At 55.8% G+C, this 21,631-nt stretch overlaps 3 protein-coding genes across 3 annotated transcripts; 1 reads left to right on the top strand and 2 right to left on the bottom strand.

The window, feature by feature from the left end:
* Positions 1–7,388: 7,388 nt before the first annotated feature.
* MIND_01152500 (Aldo-ket-red domain-containing protein) lies at positions 7,389–9,688 on the top strand (the record flags this gene model as incomplete). The annotated part of the gene is made up of 15 exons (XM_037368054.1): positions 7,389–7,438; positions 7,667–7,717; positions 7,764–7,892; positions 7,952–7,960; positions 8,017–8,215; positions 8,263–8,390; positions 8,447–8,563; positions 8,608–8,691; positions 8,734–8,798; positions 8,840–8,996; positions 9,047–9,082; positions 9,133–9,205; positions 9,250–9,429; positions 9,491–9,589; positions 9,647–9,688. The coding sequence occupies 15 exons, from the start codon at positions 7,389–7,391 to the stop codon at positions 9,686–9,688; spliced, it is 1,419 nt and encodes a 472-aa protein (XP_037215886.1).
* An 8,628-nt stretch (positions 9,689–18,316) lies between these two features.
* On the bottom strand, positions 18,317–19,503 carry MIND_01152400 (uncharacterized protein; the record flags this gene model as incomplete). Its single annotated transcript, XM_037368053.1, has 2 exons — positions 18,317–19,407; positions 19,473–19,503. The coding sequence occupies 2 exons, from the start codon at positions 19,501–19,503 to the stop codon at positions 18,317–18,319; spliced, it is 1,122 nt and encodes a 373-aa protein (XP_037215885.1).
* A 1,028-nt stretch (positions 19,504–20,531) lies between these two features.
* MIND_01152300 (uncharacterized protein) lies at positions 20,532–21,335 on the bottom strand (the record flags this gene model as incomplete). The annotated part of the gene is made up of 1 exon (XM_037368052.1): positions 20,532–21,335. The coding sequence occupies one exon, from the start codon at positions 21,333–21,335 to the stop codon at positions 20,532–20,534; it is 804 nt and encodes a 267-aa protein (XP_037215884.1).
* Between the last annotated feature and the right edge of the window lie 296 nt (positions 21,336–21,631).

Genomic DNA, 21,631 nt, shown 5'->3' with positions numbered 1-21,631 from the left:
CCCTCACAGCGAAACTTGAAAGCTATTTCCTGGCAGCAAAAAGATATTCCCTGACAGCAAAGAGACAAAAACTGGACGCCCTCCCCCACCCACGCCCCCACCCCTGGGGCCCTGCCATCATTGCCCTCCTTATCGATATCCTCTGCGTCGTCCCAACAACTCCATGACGCGTACCTCTTCCTCTCGCAGTGCGCAACACCCCGGAAGCCAGAGCGGCCCCCACCAGACCCAGCCCGCACTGTGCGCCATGCGCGTCCGCTTTGCTTGCACCTTGCTCTCGACCGCCCTGCTCATTGCGCCCCCTCGCAGCCCCACCCCAAACGCGTCACCCGGCTGCCCGGCAGCGAGCCCCGGGGCACGTGGAAACCACACACCCTATTTCCTTCTCCCAAATCCACCACCAGCACAGCAGCCCCTGTTGCCCTGCATTACCCAGCCTGGCCTCACGTGACCGTGTCTGATCATGATTTACGACTGATCATGATGGTGATGGGAAGCACAAGCCGCAGGCTGGGACAGCCCAAAGATGCTCAAAAGTCCTCCGGAAGTGCTACATATTATATGTATCAGCTTGGCGGTGGCCGGGCGCCGGGACGGACAGTCCGACGTCATGTCCTGCATCTCCCGGTAATCATACGGGGACAGTTTGGCAGTCTCTTTGTTGACAGAGGTGCGTGCAGCGGAATTTGGGGCGAAATACGCTTCCACCGCCTGGATAAATGCGTGCGGGGAAGTCATCCATGGAGGCAGATGACTCTGATGAGGTCTGCTCGACGCAGACGCACAATGCTGGGCGCGGTCAGTGGGGTACAAGCAGCAGGTTAAGTAGACGCACTGGCAATAATCTCCGCGTATTTTGAGTATGTCGGGGTGTCCTGTTTGACGCTTAGCAGAAGTTTCGAATGGGAAAGGATGGCGCCGTCCATACAGAAATCCATCTCGATAAGCGTGATCTACATGTCATAATTGCCGGCGCCTTTGGAGGGTTAAACGAGAAAACTTCAAAAGCACTACATACTAGATGTTCGTCGCTCTGAGGTCAAAGTCAGACAATTTTCCTAGACAAAGCCATTGTGATTACCAGGCTAGAATTGTTGAAGGCTGCTGCTGTGCTTCAAGATGTCCAAGGCAGCAGAGACTCCAGCGAGGCGTTTGAAGTACAAGGTTGTTAGCTGTGCAAATGGCGCCTTGGAGGGATGCAGCGCAATGATCTCCACTGAGAGTATTTGTAGGGATCGCAGTTCCGGTGCGTCCAGGATTCGCAGTCGTTTCAACTCCCAGTCACCCTCGGACGCCGCAATCGAAAGACGCTGTAGCATTGGAAATTGTGATCCAGCCAAAAACAGCTGGGCCAGCGTCTCCATTGGCACGCTTAGTGAGACGTCTCGCCAGCGAGATACCAGCGGGAGTAATGTCTGCGCCGTAATCAAGAAAGGCTGTCACATGAAGTGTAAGGGGGAGGACATTAGTGCGTGCAATCCATAGTTTTGTGAGATTAATCAGCTCAAAGCTGCTCTACGAATGTGCTTCCGTAGTCCGAGTTGTTGTCGTGGGACATGCGAGCGTTCCGAGCAGCGCAATGCTCCCCGGGTTAGGCTCCCTTCCCAGTTGTCGTTGGATCTAACGGGGATTTGGAGAGCCTCAGCAAACAAGAAAACGTTAACGATAGAGAGGACGAGGGCCTTGCCCTGGACCCACCCTGCCGGGGGCCTCTGCTCGCCGCAGGGCCCCGCTGCGGAGCACTCTTCTCTTCCCTCCTCCCCTCTCTCACTTTCCTAGGTGCTCTGGAGCTTTTTATCACGTGAGTTCCGGCGCGGCCGGGGGTTTTCCACCCGGACCCCACGCTGCCGCGGAGGCCTGCTGCGCGCAGCTCGTGAATTGATCCTGAGCTGATTCCCGAGGTCATAGGAAGCATGTCGAGTGCATCAATCCCACTGATCACCCTTGCTTAAGGGCTGATCAGTGGGATTGGACTCGATCAGTAGGACTGGTTTGGGGTGGCCCAGTCCCAGTCCCACTGATTTCGTCACCCCTCATACTGACCTATTTCATTCAATTAGGCGGGTCACGGTCACATCGGATTTTTTGGCCGAAATATTTCGGCGGGTCACGGGTCACAGCCAAATCTTTTGGTCCCAAACTGTCCTAATCGGGAAGATTTCGAAATTTTCGGCACCTGCGGCACGCCGAACTTCCTAATCGGGTAATAGGTCACGCGAAATTCGGCCTGTGGCCGAATTGGACATTTCGGCCAAACGGTCACGGGTCACAGGCCCGCTGAATTGATCGAAATGGGTCAGTAATTGTCGATATCGCAGGCACCCACCGAGTGTACATATTCGTCTCCATAGTGAAATGCGAGGTGGACATTCAAAAGATCCAATGCAGGGAAGTAGCTGGCTATGGATGCCAGCTTGCTGCTAGTGTCGCACCCCTCTAGCACTGCAAGCGTCAGATCCGTGACTGCTCCAAGTGCGCGCGCAGGAAGTGCAGCAAGGGCGAGCAGCAGGGCTGGCGTATCGGGTCCCAGTAGCGTGAGCTTGTCAATGTTGGCCAGCGGAAGGATAAGCAATGCCAGCTCAAGCGTGGCTTGTAACTGTGTCAAAGTACGGAATGTGCATGGCAAATCGCGGTCCGGAGGGGCTACCGGGGAGGGAATGTTGTCGGTCGTGAGTATCAGGGACTCCAGCCTAGGAAAGGCGGTGTTGAGCAAGGTGGCGAGTTCACTGGTCTCCGAGCCTCTGATACTAATTGTGAGGCGGGTGGTATTCAGGAATATCGGGAGTACGGCAATTCCGCCCTGGCAGTGTAATGCCAGACTTGGCGCTGCTGCTTCCCATCGTATCTGCAGCGCGAAACGCGCTGAGGCTACAAGGTTCAGCCAGGAGCTCGGTTCGCTGCAGTCGGCGAGTATCAAGCTGCTGATGGATATTTTCTGGAGGAACATAGAGCTGGCGAGAGAAGGGGGATTGCACAGTTGATGAGGAACAATGTCTCGAGTGATTGTAGCTGGGCGAGCGCACCAAGCGCCGCGGTCGTGAATTCTATCTGTTCAGCCTTGAAGTAGCGAAGATTGCCGGCGGGGGAGTGTCGTGAGTACGCTATGGAGCATAGAATGAATCTCGTCCTCGTCGCTGAACCTGACATCGCTGAATTTGTACGAATACCCAGAGTAGCAGCTAAGCAGGTTGACAGAGATGCACTTGACGTACGGCGCCACGCTATTCGACCCAAACAGTCCCAGTTTATCCTCCAACTGCTGCGTTTGCTCCGTCGTCAAAGGTATAGGGCAGGAACGAGAGGTTGGTGAGTAGGAGGTGAGCCAAAGAGCAGAAGCGCCCCGATGCACGGGCGACATTGTGCAGGTCATCCCTTGACGCTCGTCGGAAGACGTCGAGGAGGAGCTCGTTGGGCAACACGGTTGTTAGGAGAGAAATGGTTGCCGCGTGAGAGCGTCACTGAGCGTGTGACAGCCGACTGGGATGCCAAGCCACTGCGCTCAACTTGAAAGACAGGTCTTGCTCTCAAGCTCCTTCTCCAGCTTAATACAGTCGGGTATCGGAGGACACAGTGCAGCATTCTGCGCTCAAAGGACTACAATGGTGCCCAAAAACCTTCACGGCCAACGTGTCCACGGACATGAATTTGATGGCTCCCTGTGCACGTGCATCAGCATGGTCCGTGCGCCGCCCGCCAAACACGGGTCATCGCCCTTCTTTTCCGCCCACTTTCCCCCACACAGTCTGAGCCGACCTTGCGATTCTGCCCTCGGTGGCCCGCGCTGGTGTCGAGGAAGGAACAGCCTGCTTTCGAGGCAGGATGGACATGGGATCAGGCGCTTCAAAAATAAAATGTGGCTGGCGGGTGGGCGCCAGCGCCGCGGCTCCTTGTACATCGTATTTGTCCGTCGTCGTGGCACAATTTTTTATCTTCCTTGACCCGTCTCGGCGGGTCTCATGGTTGTCGTGTGCAGAGGGACAAGGTGTGTTGTGCACTTGATACTAGTAATTGGGGCTCACCCATTGTCAGTGTAATAGACGTTGTTGTATCCGTGCACTACTAATCAACATATTGCCAATTTTCCCCCAAGAATGGTGCAGTCGCCGTTATTCGACCGATCCTCTGCGTCGTCCACTATGCGCTGGCATCTGGCTGCCAACAGCGTTGTCCCGCATCGGCGTCGCGTCTTTCGCTGGTAGGCACTTGCAGCGATGTTATACAGCATTTTGCGGAACACTGGCGCTTCCAGTTGATTGCTTCCCTGGGTCGCCAGCTGACTCATCCCCGCATCTTGCTTCTCACTCTCATGGACGACCCGCCCCTTCCCCCGAGATCGAGCTGCACATCTTCCGCGGCGGCGCTGCAGCGCGGCCGGGGGCATCCCAGTGTTGATGCGCGTAGCGTGGTGGGTGAAAGAGTGGTGCGTCCGGCAATGCATACTTTGGTCCATTTCTCTCGCTGACCAGCTGTGGCCGCCAGTGTGGAGCCGCTGCTGTACAACGTCTTGAGTCTTCGGGATCCGGAGGCTGGTCTGACTCTCGATACACCATTCCCAGTCTTGTCGCCGTCTGCCTTCAGGGCGCTCATTGAAGACCCCCGCCGGCAGGCATTCATCGGCGCAGTCAACCGGTCTGCGTCTCGACGGAGAGCTCTCCTCGTCTGAGACTAACAGCATTCTGAACTCCTGCCCCCACCTCCAAGATGTTGTCATTCTACCGCGTGGTCTCATATCTAGCACGGCAGACGTGCTCGGAACTCTGCCCAACCTCCGGCGGCTCACCACGAACCTGCTCTCGCTCTACATGATGACTGCATCTCCCGACCTCTCCGCGCTCACGCGCATCACACACCTCCACCTGTCGTTCTACCACCGCTGGCCGCAAGTCTGGCCGCCGCTTCTGGCGCTTCGTGCGCTGACGCATCTCGCCATCGATACAAAGGAGTGGTACCACGACATTCTGCAGAGGGACGCCCCACCGCTCGACATGTTGCTGGACGTGCTGTCGGATCCACATCGGCGGTTGAATGTATTCGTCCTGTCCTACCAGCGCGTTGGGAAGGTGCCGCTCGACGAACGCCTCATAGAGCACCCTGCGTGCCTCCTGGTCCACCAGGGGATCGGCTGGCCGGAGTGGCAGGATGAGTGGACAGGCGGCGCGACTAGTGCGGGGTTCTGGGAGCGCGTGGATAAAATGCTTGCGGAGCGTCGCTCAGCGGGCGCCCCAGGGAAATATGACAATGATTGGTAGTCCTTCTAGTGGAAAATATTCTGTAAACTATTGAATCGGAATCCTCCAAGTTATCAGTGCCTTCAAGTGCGTCCACTTCTCACACGGAAGCGTGTTGTCATATGCGTGTCTGTCACAGTCTCCTCAGTTCTGTGAAGCACACGAAATCAACCGTATGCGGCACACCTAGTACCGCGTCCCGCAGGACATTATACGCCTCCGCAACCTCGTGGAACGCCGGCGTCGACTGGTGGCCGGGCACGTCGGGGTGGTGCCGCTTGCTCAGCTACACCTCCGCAGATAAGTCCCGCCACGCACAGCCGACACAGCGGAGGGACCCACCGCGAAGAAGGCCGTCTGCCAGCGTGACCCTAACCCTCAACGCGAAGGCCTGCACCGTCCTGATGCCCCGCTCGACTCGCTCGGGGTCGTTCCCCCTAGCTCCGCTCCGCGCAGGGTCCTGGGCTCATTGGACAGATGTTCTCCTGACCCGCGACGGCCCGGGTGGGGACCGCTTTGGCAAGCCATACCGTGGCTGGTGGTATATACTGTTCGTGCAAGGGCGTTGCTCCGTCAAGCCTAGTTCAGGAGTGAGCGGCGGCCGCGGGACGAGAGAATGATGTGGTGGAAGAGTGGTGCCGCTGGTGCGTTTCCTGCAGCTTCCTGTGCACTCGATATCCGACTTCCCGTCTCTGAGTTGGTTTTCCGATTTGCGATTGGAGATTCGGAGCCAGAAGGGGATCTCTGGTCATGGATTCACATCCTCGATCTTGCCATGCTGGTCAAGTTCACTTGGTGCATTGACAAGCGTCTGCTCAGCCTTGCCAGGTTGTCGCGCGAAGATGTCGTGTTCCAGGGTGCGACATCTTGTATTGCGGATCCAGAATTCATTGGTGTTAACCCACTCTGGCATCGAGCAGCTGCCGCCGCACCTTCCCGGGACTCGAACAGCTGTGCGTTCAGGTCATCGATGGGCCTTATAACACAGAGATGGCCGCGGCGAGCCAGCTTGTGTGCTTCCGTGTGTGCGAGCTGACCACAGCCTGCAAAGTGTTGCCTGCAGTTCTCCCATGCACACCATTTGTGAACAAACTGAAGATTTGGAATGAAGCTGCCGGGAGACTGCTGTTTACCCTCCAGCGCATCGAGAGGTATATTCCGCCCACGATAACTAACGTAGCATTGCAGTCGGATAATGGCAATTACTCCCTTTGGTCCGGGATCCTTGCCTTCTTCCCGAACCTGCGCACCCTCGATTTCCGTGTCAAAGAGTCCAGCGGTGATTCTCGGCCAAGCGAGGTGAATTCTGTCCTGTTATCTGCGGCCTTGATCCTATCAACACCGTTCTCCAGGCCCCTCACTTCCTCGCCAGCCTATCGACCATCCTTCCGCCCACTCTCGAAAGTCTCCGTGTCCATATTTGGTCCTCAAGGGCTGTCCTTCCCGGGGGGCAAACGGGAAGAGTGGGATTGAGCCGTCTTCCAGCGGGATGAGCTCCAGGCAGAACTACTGAAAGGGTGTGGCGGTCTACGGCAGATAGTTATCCGTAGGTCATTCCTGGACTTGCAGTGGACCAGCGATTGAATCTATCGCCGACTTCGGACATGTGTTTGGACTCGTGCATGCCTAACTCGATAATATTTCTTTGATTGGTAAGACGACAGGGCATTCCAGCATGTTGTCGAATAGATATGACAAGCATCAAATGACCGTTGCCGAAAACACAGTCATGCGCGGGGGGACAGCTCAGTGCGGAAGAGCTTGCTGGTAAGTGCACGTTGAGTGGACGACAAACTAGAGGATCCGTAGATTCAGCGCGTTAAGTACAATTGTCGTGGGCGTCAAGATACTGGCGGCAAGGAAGCAAAAGCGCGGGCCAGTGTCGTTGACGTGTCGCGCAAGAGCCGGTCCGCGAGGCGAACGCGACCGGAGCTACACACCAGGGGATATATGGACCGGGCCCGAGGGCTGGATTTCTAAGGCGAAGGAAGAGCCGTGGGGGGGTGGCAAACTTGTAGATGCAGCGCAGCAACGGCTAGCAACGGCGGCGGCGGCGGCGGGCAAAGCGGGTGGAGCAAGAAAGCTGACGAGCACGGGGAGTGGCATTCGACCATAGTCCTGGACGCACTGCCGGCCCGAGTTATGAGAACGAGCAGGGCGATGTCTGGAGTAGAAATGCACCAGAGAAATTGGACCTCGGATTGTCGTTCGTGCGCGGAGTGGCCCGCAGGGTGCGCTAGGTATCGTCGTGCAAGCGCATCGTCGTCGTGGAGCGGAGGAAAGAAACCAGAGATTGATGTCACGGCCGCCGAGCCCGGACCTGATGCCGATCACCAGTGCCACGTAAGCAGCCACGCCTTGTCTTCTCCTTCCATGTGCGCGGGAGACGGTCCCGCCCCTGGTCGGAGCGCGGCACGAATGCTATGCTTGAGCCACAGCGCGAGTAGGAGCAGGGATGGGCTGCGACGGTCGATTTGGCGTGGCTTGAGGTGCGTGTTGTGCATTCAGTCTCTATTTCGCTGATCTACTCCCCAGTAATCCCTCACTTTTCGCTGGCGAGTCTGACACCCAGGGTGGCGGCCTCTACTGGGCGGAAACAAGCGGCGTGAAATCAGCCGCGGACGGCCCGGATGGCAAGCAGCAGGGCACAACCGGCGGGGCAAGGTGCGTGTGCTATTTCGTCCGCGTAACTGGGTCCTGATAGTCGCTACGGCGTGTTCAAGTTTTTCACGGTGCGTTACCCATGTCTTGCTCATCACGCAGAGCCAATCGCTCATTTCACTAATAGGTCTACTGCCCCCACCGACGGCGCTCCGCCTTCCGCAGACACCACCGGCCCGTTCGCCGACGCTGCAATCGATTCCCATTCCACTCCTCTCCACCTGCCCCCATGTCCTCTCCAGTCCCCGTCTTCGACGCAAAAGCGATGCCCTTCCGCCGGTTGGGCCCCAGCGGTCTGCGCGTGCCGCTCTTCTCTCTCGGCGGCTGTCCGTCTTTGCGCATTCCCCATTGGCTTTAGCTGAGCTCTCGACAGGGCTCACCCTCGGAGGCTCCGTCGTCGGGCGAGAGCGTCAAGGACATCATGCAGGCCGCCTTCGAGAATGGGATCAACATGTTCGACACCGCGGAGGACTACCAGAAAGGTGCGGCTGAGCGCGAAATGTGCGTTCCCTGAGATTCCCTTCTGACCACGCTTTCTCTGACTCCAGCAAAATCAGGGGACACGCTATCAAAGAACTTGGCTGGCGCCGCACGGACCTCGTCATCTCAACCAAGATATTCTGGAGCCACGAGCCAGGCACGGGCCCGAACCACACGGGGCTGTCGCACAAACAGTGCGCCACCTTCCTTTCCTTCCTACAACTCTGACTGGCAACAGCGTTATCGAGGGCACGAAGGCTTGTTTGCGACGGCTCCAGATGGACTATGTCGACGTCATCTTCGCATCGTTGCGATACCACCGGTGGGTTTCTTACATTCGCCATAAGGAGGTCAACTGACGCAGGCTAGTTCCGATGGAGGAGATCGTCCGCGCATTTAACTATGTTATCGACCAGGGCTGGGTGAGTGGTGGATTTTGTCTATCCATATCCACTAAGATTCACACGCAGGCTTTCTACTGGGGCACCTCCGAGTGGAGCGCACCAGATCGAGGAGGCGCATCGTGAGCGTGTACCTCTCCCGAGACCTCCCGTCGCTTACCCGCAGCACAGATGTTGCCACGCGCTTAAACCTCATCGCGCCGATCGCGGAGCAGTGCAAGCACAAGTCTGCGCCATCTTCTTTCTTCCTTCGAAATAATGCTGAGGAGACGATAGCATGTTCCACCGCGAACGTCCGGAGAAGGAATACGCGTGCGTGGGCAACCATCAAACTTCAGCAGTAGCTAATGCTGACTTTGTAGCCCTTTGTACGCCAAGTACGGCCTGGGCACAACCGCATTCTCTGCACTGCAGGGCGGACTGCTGACGGGGAAGGTATATCCTCCTCAACCCTCTAACACGTAAACTAACTTTGCTAGTACAACGACGGCATCCCAGACGGCACGCGCTTCGCCACCGTGCCCATGTTTCGCGGGGCGACGGAGGGTCCCCAGGGCGAAGAGCTGCTTTGGAAAGTGCGTCTCCTCAGCCAAATTGCTGCGGGTGCGTCGTTTCTCCCCGACTTGCTGAACTCTGGGCGGAACCGCGCTGGCGCTCGCGTGGGTTGCGGCGCACCGCCACACTTCCACAGTCATCCTCGGCGTGTCCTCCGTCGCACAGCTCGAGGCGAACCTCGGCGCGCTTGAGGTCCTGCCCAAGCTGGATGCTGCGGTGTTGGCGCGGATCGAGGCTGTGTTGGGTAACCGCCCGCAGGAGCCGGTGCGTATTTCTCTATCCAATGATGAGGTGGATAATGCACTAATGATGTTGGTGTAGGAGACGTATGGTCGCCCGCCGCTGGATCAGGGCATCCTTTGACTCGGTGCAATATCACCCCTATCTTTCCTTTGACCACAAGATCAGCTCAAGTAAGGAAGAATACAAATGCCGCTCATTCTCTCGTTTATCAATATTGAATATCTTTTGTGATCTGGTGTGCTCAATTCGTATGTGTCTATATTATGATTATGCGTCCTTTGTCCACTGGAGGTTGAGATGGAAGGGTGGTGCAAGTATCGAAATCCAGCTCAGATTGGGGCAACGGCGAAGCAGCTGCCTCCGTAGCACTTGTCCTGTCTGCATCACCAAGGTGTCGGACGAGGAACCGCTCCGGGGCCCACGGCGAGAGAACATACTCGTGTCCGAGTACTTGACTTCGAGCCGCTGCAAACCCAAGGGAAGACTAGCCGGGAAGCCCGTGAGGAAGGCGGCAGGCTGTGATAGTATTGAGTAGGGTATGGGCACAGTTCGGATGACGACACTTAGGAGACATTCACTTACGGCGGGCACGCGTCCGGACAGCATCGTTACGGTGAAGTCGAGGGTATGCAGGTGCGGAAAATGTGCAAAGACCGCGCCCCCACACGGCAAGATCGCCGTCCTCCGAGTCGCATTCGAGGGTGAGTGTCGTGATTGTCACGGGGATGCACTGCCTATTGCGCTGCAGCACGGACACTAAGCTTGTGGCATCAGCGTTTTCGACATGCAATGTGTGGATAGACGGTGCAATCCGCAGGAGGAGGGGTAAAGCTTCACTGGCTTCATACGTGGTCGTGAGCTTGAATACAGCGGGAAACAACGGTTCGCCGCCGTTAGGGCCATCCCACGGCAGCCCCGGATCGTCCACATAGAGTGCCGCCTCGACACTAAGCTGCTCAACTGCGGGAAAGGCCGCTTGCAGCTGCACACAGCCAGAGTAGGTTAGCAACGCGCCGCAGCCCTCGGAGAGTCTAAGCGCCAGGTGTTTTACGTGAGGTAGCACACTCTGTAAGCCCTTCCACTGGTTGATCCATGTCCAGGCTGACCGCGGAGAGTGTGATGGGCTCAAAGAGCGAACCATTCTGAGAGCGTGCACGTGGGACTGTATGCTGCCGAGGTGGCGACTTTGACGCTTGAGACACGGATACGGATGTCGAGTGCGTTAATAGCGGCACGAAGGAATGCCTGGATCTCGGAGTCCACAGAACAGGCGAAGAGATCCAGCTCAATCGGGCCGCGGACCTGCGCAAGGTTGGCGAGCGCAGAGAGCGTGAATATGAGACTGTGGCCATAGAATTTGCGTAGGTTAACGAACTTGGAGATGCCGGCGAATAGCACGTCACAGATGGTGTGCGTGCCGGCTACATCGTTGAATACTGCGTCTCTGCTTCTTTCGGCGAAGCCATTCACTTCCTCCCAGGCGACATTGATGCAGTGCACATACGGCGCAATGGCGGGGGACATGAAGAAGGCCAGTTTTGCGATGGCATCCACCACCTCATGAGCAGGTGGGAGCTTAAGGATAGCGCCGCCTGACCAGGCAATGCGCTCCTCCGCGGGCGCATATGGCTTCACGGCAAGCTTGCTGTAGAGGAATGGGCGGGCAAGCAGGCGCAGGCGACGAGAAGCAAGAGCGACGAGCTTGAGCTGGGCGGGCGACACATCTTTGAGCACTTCGTGAAAGAGTTCGTTCGGAAACATGGAGCGACCAGTTGCAGCCAAGCTGGAAGTGAAGAGAGGAAAGCGCTGCCACATATTGACAGCGCACACGTGTGCCCAGCCAATCGGCGTGCCCGGCGCGGAGCTAATCATGATGTGATCGCCCAGTCACATCTTACGCAATCGCCTCCCTTTTTGTTCCTGACGCCCATCTCGACGCACAATGCCAGCCTTTGCAGCACACCTGCGGCGCCAGCTGGCGCAATGCTACGGCAACACTAACCGATACGCATGCGCCAACCACCCCTTCTCCAGTTGCCAACTTCTCCGGGAGTCTAAATCTGTGGTGACACTGTGCTGCTGGAGATCTTTGCCTGGCGTGTTACGCTGTCCTCGCTTTCCCGACATCGCTGACCGAGCGCGCACCTTTTTACAAGCCCACTCTTATCCTAGCTTATTCTCTGTCTTCAGACACCAGTCATCAAATCGACCGTATGCTCTACCCGAGCAGGAATACTAGCAACTGCCTCGGATTTCCCAACCGAACTTGGACCGCTGCCCGCGGTATGCAAAATGTGGTCTGGGCCATACTGGATTCTCCTCCGCGCTGCAAGCTTGGACCTTGGCTTGTGCCCAACCACTGGCAGTCCTTTGATGCCCGCGCCCGCAGCCACCTCAGCTTCCTGACGCCCAACTCGGTCAGCACCATCTCGCGCACATCGACAATGATCATCATCTTCCAGCATATGGACCTGCCGCTGGAGAGTGGTCATCTTCGGATTTGTTCCTCCACTCCGGTCCGGTATTTATACTAATAACTATGCAGCGTGTGTGCAACAGCACTGTCGAGGACACGAATTAACTCGTCTCGATGCAAAATGCCAGCCTCAGTGGCAGATCTACGCAACACTAGCCGATACACATGCCCCAACAACTCCTTCTCTGGATGCCAACTTATTCGAGAGTCTAAATCTGTATTGAGACTCTCCGCTGAGACGAAATTGCTAACACAGGACTTACACCGGCGCATCGATTCCGACTCTGTGGGTCCGGACTTGGCAAATCAAACGTCGACGCAACTTGAAAGCTCACGCTAACGGGTCTGCGCGGCTGGCCATCCGGAGACGATCGTGCCCCGTGGTGCTGCTTGCCATCCGCCTCAGCGCTATGGAGGATAATCTGTACACCTGACACAATATCACACTAGGCGCCTGCCAGGCTACTCGATTCCGCGCAGATTGGTGGCCGCCGCGCTTGCGGTTGGCTTATGCCCAACTGTGGCCGGGCCGTGGATGCTATCGCCGCGGCCGCGTCAGCTTCCCCACGACGATCTTAGCTGCCGACCGGCGCATCGACATCAACTTCGACGACGCGCCGCTGAAGAGCATCCTAACTCGGAGGCGTGTTCGAGCTGCCCTGACGTCATTGGCGTCTTCATCAAGATGTTCTGGAGCGGTGGAGCAACAACACGGACATGGGCTGTTTGCGCAAGCAGTGCGCTATCTTTATTCCTCCACTCTGCACCGGTATTCATGCGATGCAGCCCGTGGGCAACAACGCTGTCCATTAGCGCCTGCAAATGATGCGCGCAGCGGATTGACCTCGGAGAAGCCGCACTGTATACTTCTCCAATGCTCAGTGTGCTCTTCCACCTTATCGGTCTTCTGAAAGCACTGATCAACCGACAGTGTGTTCCACCATACTGCATCTGCATTCGACCCTCAAGCATCTATCCCGCGGGCCCATGTTCTGCGGGATCACGGACATGCCGTCCGCGGCGGCGCGGCGCACTCCTCAGCCCGCCGGGCGGGTGCGTCGCGGATGGGGACCCACCTGCGTACCGTTTTGTTGACGTCGGTGGGGCACCGGACTGGTCCCGGGTCCTGCATCTCGTCTCCTGCCAGGGACGCTGTTCGTTAGCCCCGGGAGGCGTCTTATGTGCCTTGAGCTGCTTAATTGCCAAATTAATGTGTGGATGCATCAATGGTCCCCGCGTGCGGCGACAGATACCAGCGGCGGAGCTAGCTCCACACGTAGCCTGTCTGTGTCCGAGTCGGACACCATCATCTGTCTCCTTCACTCCAATGCCCAGTGATCCACTGAGATCAGCACTGAAGAGCCTCGTGGATTTTTACAAAGAGATGTGCATATGGGCATGGTCTAATACCTCAGCTGCAGGAGCGGAACCTCAATCATGATATGATGCATTGACGGGCAGCGTGAGCGCAACTGCGCCAGCAGCCTGTCGGGGTCGGGCACCGCGAGGTTCGCGTTCGGGCGCAATCACTGTGTCCGCGTCGGACTGCCGGGATGACCTTCCCATCACACTGAGCCCTTTAAGTGTGGACGGAAGACGCGGGAGGCAGTGACGCAACAAGGGCCAATACCTGCGACTTCCAGATCAGTGTAGGATACTGACCTATTTCATTCAATTAGGCGGGTCACGGTCACATCGGATTTTTTGGCCGAAATATTTCGGCGGGTCACGGGTCACAGCCAAATCTTTTGGTCCCAAACTGTCCTAATCGGGAAGATTTCGAAATTTTCAGCGCCTGCGGCACGCCGAACTTCCTAATCGGGTAATAGGTCACGCGAAATTCGGCCTGTGGCCGAATTGGACATTTCGGCCAAATGGTCACGGGTCACAGGCCCGCTGAATTGATCGAAATGGGTCAGTATTCCCTCCCCCCAGCTCCCCCACACACACCAAGCAAGCAAGCAAGTAAATAATCACCACGACTCAACATTGAACTCCCCCACGTGGACGGTGCTAGCCCAAGCCAAAGCTTTTGATACCTGATGTCACGCATCACACCAGACCAGTCTTGAGGCTTGGAGTTGGTGCAAGTCCAACCTAAGCTCAAGTTAACTTCAAGGCCCATTGAAACTGGGCCTGACCATAGTCATATGCCTGTCAGGGGAACCCCCGCTTCGGCCTCCTTCGGACCGTCCGAGCGCATCCGAGGCACATCCGACCGGCGCCCCCTCGGACGCTCCGACCTACCCCAACCCTCGTCCTCGGCCTCCTTCGCCCGCACAATCACTGATCCGTCAAGACCCTCCCAACGATCACCTTGGGACAGAGCCTGCAACGCCGCTCAGCTCAGGCTTTCTGCGCCTACGTCGGCAGTTACGGACGACCAGTATATAGTTGGCGCCCTAGCAGGCAGACCCTTAGAGTTTCTTCTCTTTGGATCCTCCCCTGCTAGGTCGGTCCCTCCGTGTATTTCCTGTAGCTTTTATTCACGTCTTGGATCCTCCCCTGCTAGGCTTTCGTCGGAGTCTCCAGGGTTGCCCTTACAATGCCATCCAGACAGCTGGTAGACCGACTGTGCTATGCTGCTGGTTCGCCGCCTGTTAGTGTTACTCAGACAATTGCTGAGTAAGCAGTGTTCTGAAACAGTGTAACGCTGTGACATTAACAATAACAAATGCCGCCGACACCCTGGTGTGGGTTGCAATATGCAGCAATGCCAGTGCCAGACCGAACTTAGGCAGCCGTGGCTTGAGTCGGACCGACTCGAATCTTGCAAGCGTCACGTGTGCAAAAGGCCGACGCAGTAATGGCCGATGCAATAATGGCTGATGCAGTAATGGCTGATCCGGTAATGGCTGATCCGATAATGGCCGATGCAGTGATGGCCGACGCAGCAGTAAGGGCCGACACGCTCTGGACCACCGCCAGGGAGAACCCCAAACCGCGGTCAGAGTCCAAGGGGCTGGTGACATCTTACAAGCGCCAGGGCCGCTTATAAGCCATCTGACGGCCGACCGTGACACCGTGTGGCCTGCAGGCATTCCCGACATGCTGCACAATGCAGCAGTCATACTAAGTACTTTATCATCCCCGCTCTGCGTGTCGGCTGGCCAGGCCAGTTAGCGTTACACCAGCCAACGATTCGCTGATGCCGGCGACCATCGTTTGCGGCGCAGCCACTGTGGGACCCGGCCCGGACTAGCACCAGGCCCTCGGCAAAACTGTTGGATGTCCGGTCCAGACTGAGTCGGTCGCCTGGCTCTGCAATACCCGCCTCGTTCTTCCAGGCTGGCTACAAATAACATAAAAAGGTACAGGATTCAGGCCTTGGTTCAGCCCGCACAGTGCACCTCCAAGCACTATACCTGGCTACAGAACAGACAGCCATCTAAGTACGCGACTTACCACCCACCAATCAATCAATCAAACCCATACACGTGACCATGCCACACCCACCAAGACCAGAGGTCTCGGCTGCTGATGTCACGCATCTAGTGATGACCAAGTCCGGTTCGGTCTGGTTCTTGGCCCTTTTCGGCCGAACGCCGGAACGCCGGAACGCCGGAACGCCGGGTCGGTTCAAAACGGGATTTCGCTGAACAGCGGTTCGGACCAGCCCCGAACTGGCATTTTTGGACTGAAAACGGCTGAACCTGGCCGAACCGAGGGCCAGGTTTGGTTTGGAAACGGCCTTGGCCAAACCTGAACGCCGAACGCGCGTCAGTCCGGTCCGGTCCGGGTTCAAACCAAACCTGGCCCTCGGATTCAGATGTTCTGGTTAGTATCAGTTGACAGTTGGAATGTTGTATAAGCTTGTATTGGAGTTTTCACTGTGATGAACTGGAAAACAGCAGATGTTGGGTGAGGAGTTGAAATTTGAGAGGAGCAATATGGCTCTACTCTCCTAGCACTTGCACTTGCACTTAACCTAACCTGACGTTTATCTTAACCTGACAATATGTGAAGTGTGACAAAACCCGACTGATGTGACAATGGTAGTAGGCACACCCAGGGGGGGCTAATCTATTAATCTAGGGTTTTACAGGCCTCCTTATATACTACTCTCAAATTAATTACATAATACGTGATGATGTGACCTGATCCACTGATCCGGTTCTAGAACGTTCTAGTTTAGGCTTCTGGAAGGTTCTAATATAGGTCCTGGGTCAGACTTGCCAAATATGGACATGTTACCTTGGTTCGGTTCAGAGTCTAGACTAGTCCCTGGCCTAGCAGGCCTAGATCTTGTGGCCGGGTGCATATAGATTTGATTCAAAGGTTTGCAACATTTATTCTGAGATTCTTCATATGTTCCATAGCTATTGTGCATGAAAATGAATTTATGGGGTCCATATGTTATCTTTCATATGGTGGTCATATTGACGGCTCATTATCTCCCCTTTTCATGAATCTTGACCGTCCTCGGTCAGTTCAAGCAACAATATTTGTCACTTGCAGCTACATTTTTCACTGGGTTTTGTTTTTATGCCATGCAAAATATGAAGATCAAGTCCCAGTTTCAACTAGGTGGAGCTTCACCCTTAATGTCCTTGTTCCCTGTTTGAATCTATCATTATCAGTGCACTGTAGTACCAATTTTGATCGCCATCACTAATTTTTGATGGCTCTATGATACTACATCATTCCTGTCCCAATTAGGATAGTAATTGATACAGGCCTTCCTCACTATATACCGGATCATCGGCCTGAAGAAAAGGAGTTAAACTTCTATATATAGTAATATCTTAGTTATATTAATCAATTTGATGTATCAATACTGATTTTTGATGACTTTGTAAGCACTATCTAGCCTAGTTCTGCTAGCAGTTGCTAGACTAGTAGGATCTAGCCTTCTAGGCAATGGGGGTGCTAGCAGCCACTAGAAGCACTGCCTAGATCTTACAGCTACAGGTGTCCAAATTTCCTTCGAAACTGTCTGTAATTCAATAGTATGCAACTGTCTACATACCCACTCAATATATGTCTAACGCAACAGCAAGAAAAAAGTGCCGTTGTTAAAGCGTTCCGAGACCATAGAATTTAGGGCAGAATTCCCCACTGCAAGTACTCCAGCATAAATCCTGCCCGGCCACTGACACGTTGCCCTCCTCGAGTTGTCCGCTGAACGCCGGGCATCGGACCGCCTTCAAGACAGATACTATATTGTTTGTTAAAACAGAAACACTCTACATGAAGGAACTCAGTACTGTAAACGCTACATTCACAAAATCCGCGGCGCTAAAAGCACCACAAACACATCCATATACGCCCCCTCCACGACCACATCCCCTCTCCCAGCAGATTCCCAGCTTCGCGACCAAGCCCACGCCGGAGTCCACTCGCGAGCAAAAACGCGTCCAGCGAAGGCTTTAAACCCGACTAGCACGGGCCAAAAGAAATAGACACCATGTGTGTATATCGTAGCAGCACGAGCACCGGTCGATAGCGCCGCAGGACGCGCCATTGAAGAGTCGTCGGATGAGGTGACGAGTCACGCGTGACGGCACGTGCTGAGGGCGGGACAGGACAGACGCGACAATTGCAGTCGGTGCGCTGGACTGGGGATACAGGATTGCCTTCCGTGAAGAGCTTTGGAACATTGAAACAGCGAGGTTCGGGTTTTTGCGTTCGCAGGAAGTATATCTTGAGGCGCGGCGACCAAGGAGAATTTCCGAATTGCTGAAGCACGCAGGTAAGGCAAACCCCTCCTTGTCAATTTTCTTCCATCGTTTGCAAGCAGGAACAAGACGGACAGCCTTTCGTATGGTCGTGGGGAGCAGCGAGTGAGAAGTTGTAGTAAAAGAGAGCGGCTGGCGAGTGGGTACATGATTCTCGTTCCGTTGGGTTGTGGCGGAAGCTATGTACGAAAGCATGTAGTGGTGAGAGTGGAGAAGGAGATGGTCTGTAAGGTGAGGTAAGTGAGTCAGGTACGAGTAGTTCAGTAGAGGAGTAAAAAGGCCGTGCGCGCGGAAGGCGCGCTGAGTTGTGGATAGAGAATATGGGGACTAGCCCACTGGTAGTAGATGAGTGAGATGGAGGGAAGGGAAATGACGGGCGAGTTGAATCGCCGTCGATTAGAGTGAAAGCCGGTTGCGCGGCGTAGTGCGCGCAATGCACGGTATCGTAGGAGTTACCTATGTTGTTGCAGGCCGCCAGATAAGCGAGCTGGACGTGTTCGCGGGTGTCTGATTCGAGTGATTTGTAGGCCGAGATGTGAAATGAGTCCGTGAGCGCGTCGTGGTCGATCACGAGCGCGATTTCGTTGTCCGCGGCTAGCGCTTCCAGCGGATCATCTTGTCCTGGATAAAATCCAGTTTGGCAGCGCGGGCGGAGCCGCGCGGAAGCGTTGGGATGGTGGCAGCGCGGTCGGTGTTAGGACAGTGAATAGTGATTGTTTGGTTGTCGTTTGCATAGTTGTGGATCACCGAGCGAGTCAAGGTGTCGAACGGGCGGCCCAACAAGATGTCGTAGGCCGGATTGCGCACTATGTGGACCTGGAGGTAAAGGACGATGTCCTTGAAGCGGAAAGGGACGTTGCGGGCGACGCCGAGGGACGGGGTGACAGCGCCGTTGGCGGACTGCATCTGGAGGACGATGTTGGGGTCGTATTGGAGGCCTAAACGGTGGCAGACCTCCTCAGACATTGCGATGATCTGAGAGCCGGGGTCGACAATGCTTTCGATAGCCTCATGGTTGTCGACGACGGGAAGTACACAGCGGATAGCTGTGGTTTTGGCCGAGACGACCAAGTCTTCGGGGAGCTGGCCAACATCGTAGAGCAGGACGTATTCGTCTCTGCTGACGAGCTTGCCGCGAGATTCGGCGGAGGCTGGCGTGGCCGTATTCGGGAGCGCGTAGGCGATAGCGGCGGCGCGGGCGGTCTCGCGTTCGTCAGCAGGGTCGGAGGCCCAGTCATTGAAGCCAGCGAGAGGGTGTTCGGCTTGATAGAGCTGTTCGGCGGCCTTCTTCTCGGTGATTCGCCGCGGGGTCAGATTTGCGCGTGCAAGTGCCGAGACTTCCGGATTGGCGAGGATAGTGCGTGCCGGGAGGGTTACCGGCGTGTTGAGCACGGCTTGGTACAGGTCGTTCGTATTGTGCGCGTCGTGGATTGGCGCATAAGCGCGTGGCTGAGCTTTTGGGGCTGCACCCACGTTGCGGTCTTTAGGTGGCGCGTAAGCGGCGTCGCGTGCGGCTGCGTATGGGTGTTCGGGGAAGGGTACCGCGGGAGGTGGGACCGCGTCTGAGGTGGACGCGTTGGCCGTGGTCGATGCGCTGGCAGTGGCGGAGTCAGAGAGAGAAGCGGCTGGAGCGATGATCGGGCGGCTATCCGGTCCCGCGGGCTTGGCTCCGTGATCGGCGGTGTCTCGGTCAGCGGGTGTCACGTCACCCTTCTTGGTTTTGCCTCCTTCTCTCTTTTCGCCGCCATACGCGTTCGCAGCATGTGCTGCTCGACGGCCATCGACTCGAGGCGCTCTTCCGTGCTCAGGACGAAGGAGTGAGTGGGGTGGTGATGGGCAGAGAGGCAGGGTTCGGCGGCGTGCGCGTGCTGCTGGGGGACGACTTCGACAACCATCTGGGGCTGGATTTTGCGGCCGGGGTTCTCCCAAGGTTCTCCTCGTGCCACTTCTGTACCTTCTCACGGAGGGACTTGCCCTCCAGGGAACGAGGTGCGTACTCGCCGTTGGGGAGAACAATGCGGTTTTGCTGATTCTTTTTGATTAACCCCGCTAGGAGGTCTTCCTTGACGTCTTTGCACTCACCGACGTAGTGAGTCGGTTTTCGACAGTAGCCGCAGCCCGGGTTGGAACCCGGTTTGCGGGCGCGCGCGTTGTCAGACTTGTATAAGAGCAGTTTCCACAAAAATTTAGTTATTGGAGTCTGTGCTCTTTCCATTGAGGTGTTAAAGATGGTACAGCTTTATGGTTGTGGTTTTTTTACCAGGTTGTGGTGTGTGGTCTACATGGTTTTTGCTTCTCAATTGATGGTTTGTGGTTGTGCTATGAGATTTATGGTCATGTTCATTATGTTTGAGCTTCAGGTATCATACATTAGACCTCTTACCCACATTTAAATCTCGTACAAATTGATATTATGATGGCCGATCAATCCCATCAATCTTGCTATCGCAGTTTAAGGCACCTACCTCCTTCATATCTAGATTCTCCTGATCTCACCAAGCGTCAGAGAGCCTCAGGCCCTCAGACATTTGAACTGCAAGATCCCCAGATAAATCACCTGGTAAGTAAAGCTGTCCAGACTTTGGAGCTTTGCAAAGAGTATTAACTTATCGTAGAGCATTGATGAATTGATCTGAATCTGATGGGAGGGAGAAAGGAAATCTGAATTTTAGCTTCTAGACACTTACAATACAGCCCTGAAACCTCAACCACAGAAATCAAAACCTTAACCACGGAAATCAAAACCTCAACCATGTATACCACAAGCACAAAAATGGCCTCAACCACAGAAAGTGAACATAACTATAAGTCATAAACCACAAACCACAAGCAAATAATTTTTTGTGATAACTGGCCTCATAGACTTGGGCTGGGCCGCGTTGCGCTGGTTGGTCTGAATCTGGTGGCCGAGCACCGTGACCAGCTTGGTCAACGACATGAGCATCTCTTTGAGCTCGGAGTTCATCGCAGCTGGGGCTGGCTCGGGCTTTACGAGGGAGTCGGTGGTGGACAGGAAAGTGGATGGGGCCCCCGCCAGTGCGGATTTCGCTGCCTCGTACAAGTCTTTCAGCTCATACGGGTCGTCAGCGTGGATGTTTGGGCGGATGATTTGGAGGCACTGCTTGACAGCGGCTTGGAGCGAAGCAGGCTGCAGTGCGCGCAGGAACACGTGGCTTTGCTCCGTTTCGGAGAGACGCTTCTTGGCGATGAGGAATTTGCCCATATGGACAAAGGTGCGGTAGAACGTGGCCAGCTCCGCTTCAGAGTGGATACCCACACGGGCGGTGCTGCCGACTCGGAGATGCGCGTCCCAGTCTTTCAAGGTGTGTAAGTGGTCTTCGTCGTTGCCCGCATAGTGCGCTAAAGCCGCTTTCTTGAATTCCTCGTAGGTCTTGGTGGCGTCGCTGAACTCGTCAAGGCCTTCGACCAGTTCTTGGTCTGCAACTGACAAGTAGCGTGAGCACGCCTTCTTTTTCTCGAGCGTGGTGGTGATGGCGGCTTGGGCGAGCAGGAACTCGTCGTCGTCGAAGTAGCGGCGCAGCTCACCAGGCTTGGTAGAGTCGAACTTCGGCGTGGTATGGGCGCCGCGAGCAGGCATAGGGATGGGAGCCATGAGGGGCTGATGGTTGGCAGGGGTAATCGAGGTGGTGGGACTGGAGAGGTGCGCGGTTGGGTGTGGGAGAGTCAGGCGGGGACTGGTTGTCGGGGGTGTCGTCTTGTTCGTCGATGGGTGTAGGTGGGTTGTCGAATAGCCAAGCTAGTGTTGGATCTCCGTGTCGGTGAGGAGTGAGATTGGTGTGAGTCGCAAATAAATCAGGTACGGGTTCGAGTAGATCGTCGGGGTCGCCAGGGAGGAAAGGAGCCGACAGGTAGGGGTCGTGAAGCGCAGCGAGGACTTCTTGACGGAGT

Source organism: Mycena indigotica, assembly GCF_014461135.1.
Source record: "Mycena indigotica strain 171206Taipei chromosome Unknown Mind.scaff0010, whole genome shotgun sequence".
Classification (NCBI taxonomy): Eukaryota; Fungi; Basidiomycota; class Agaricomycetes; order Agaricales; family Mycenaceae; genus Mycena; species Mycena indigotica.
This window is presented reverse-complemented; position numbering and strand designations above follow the sequence as displayed.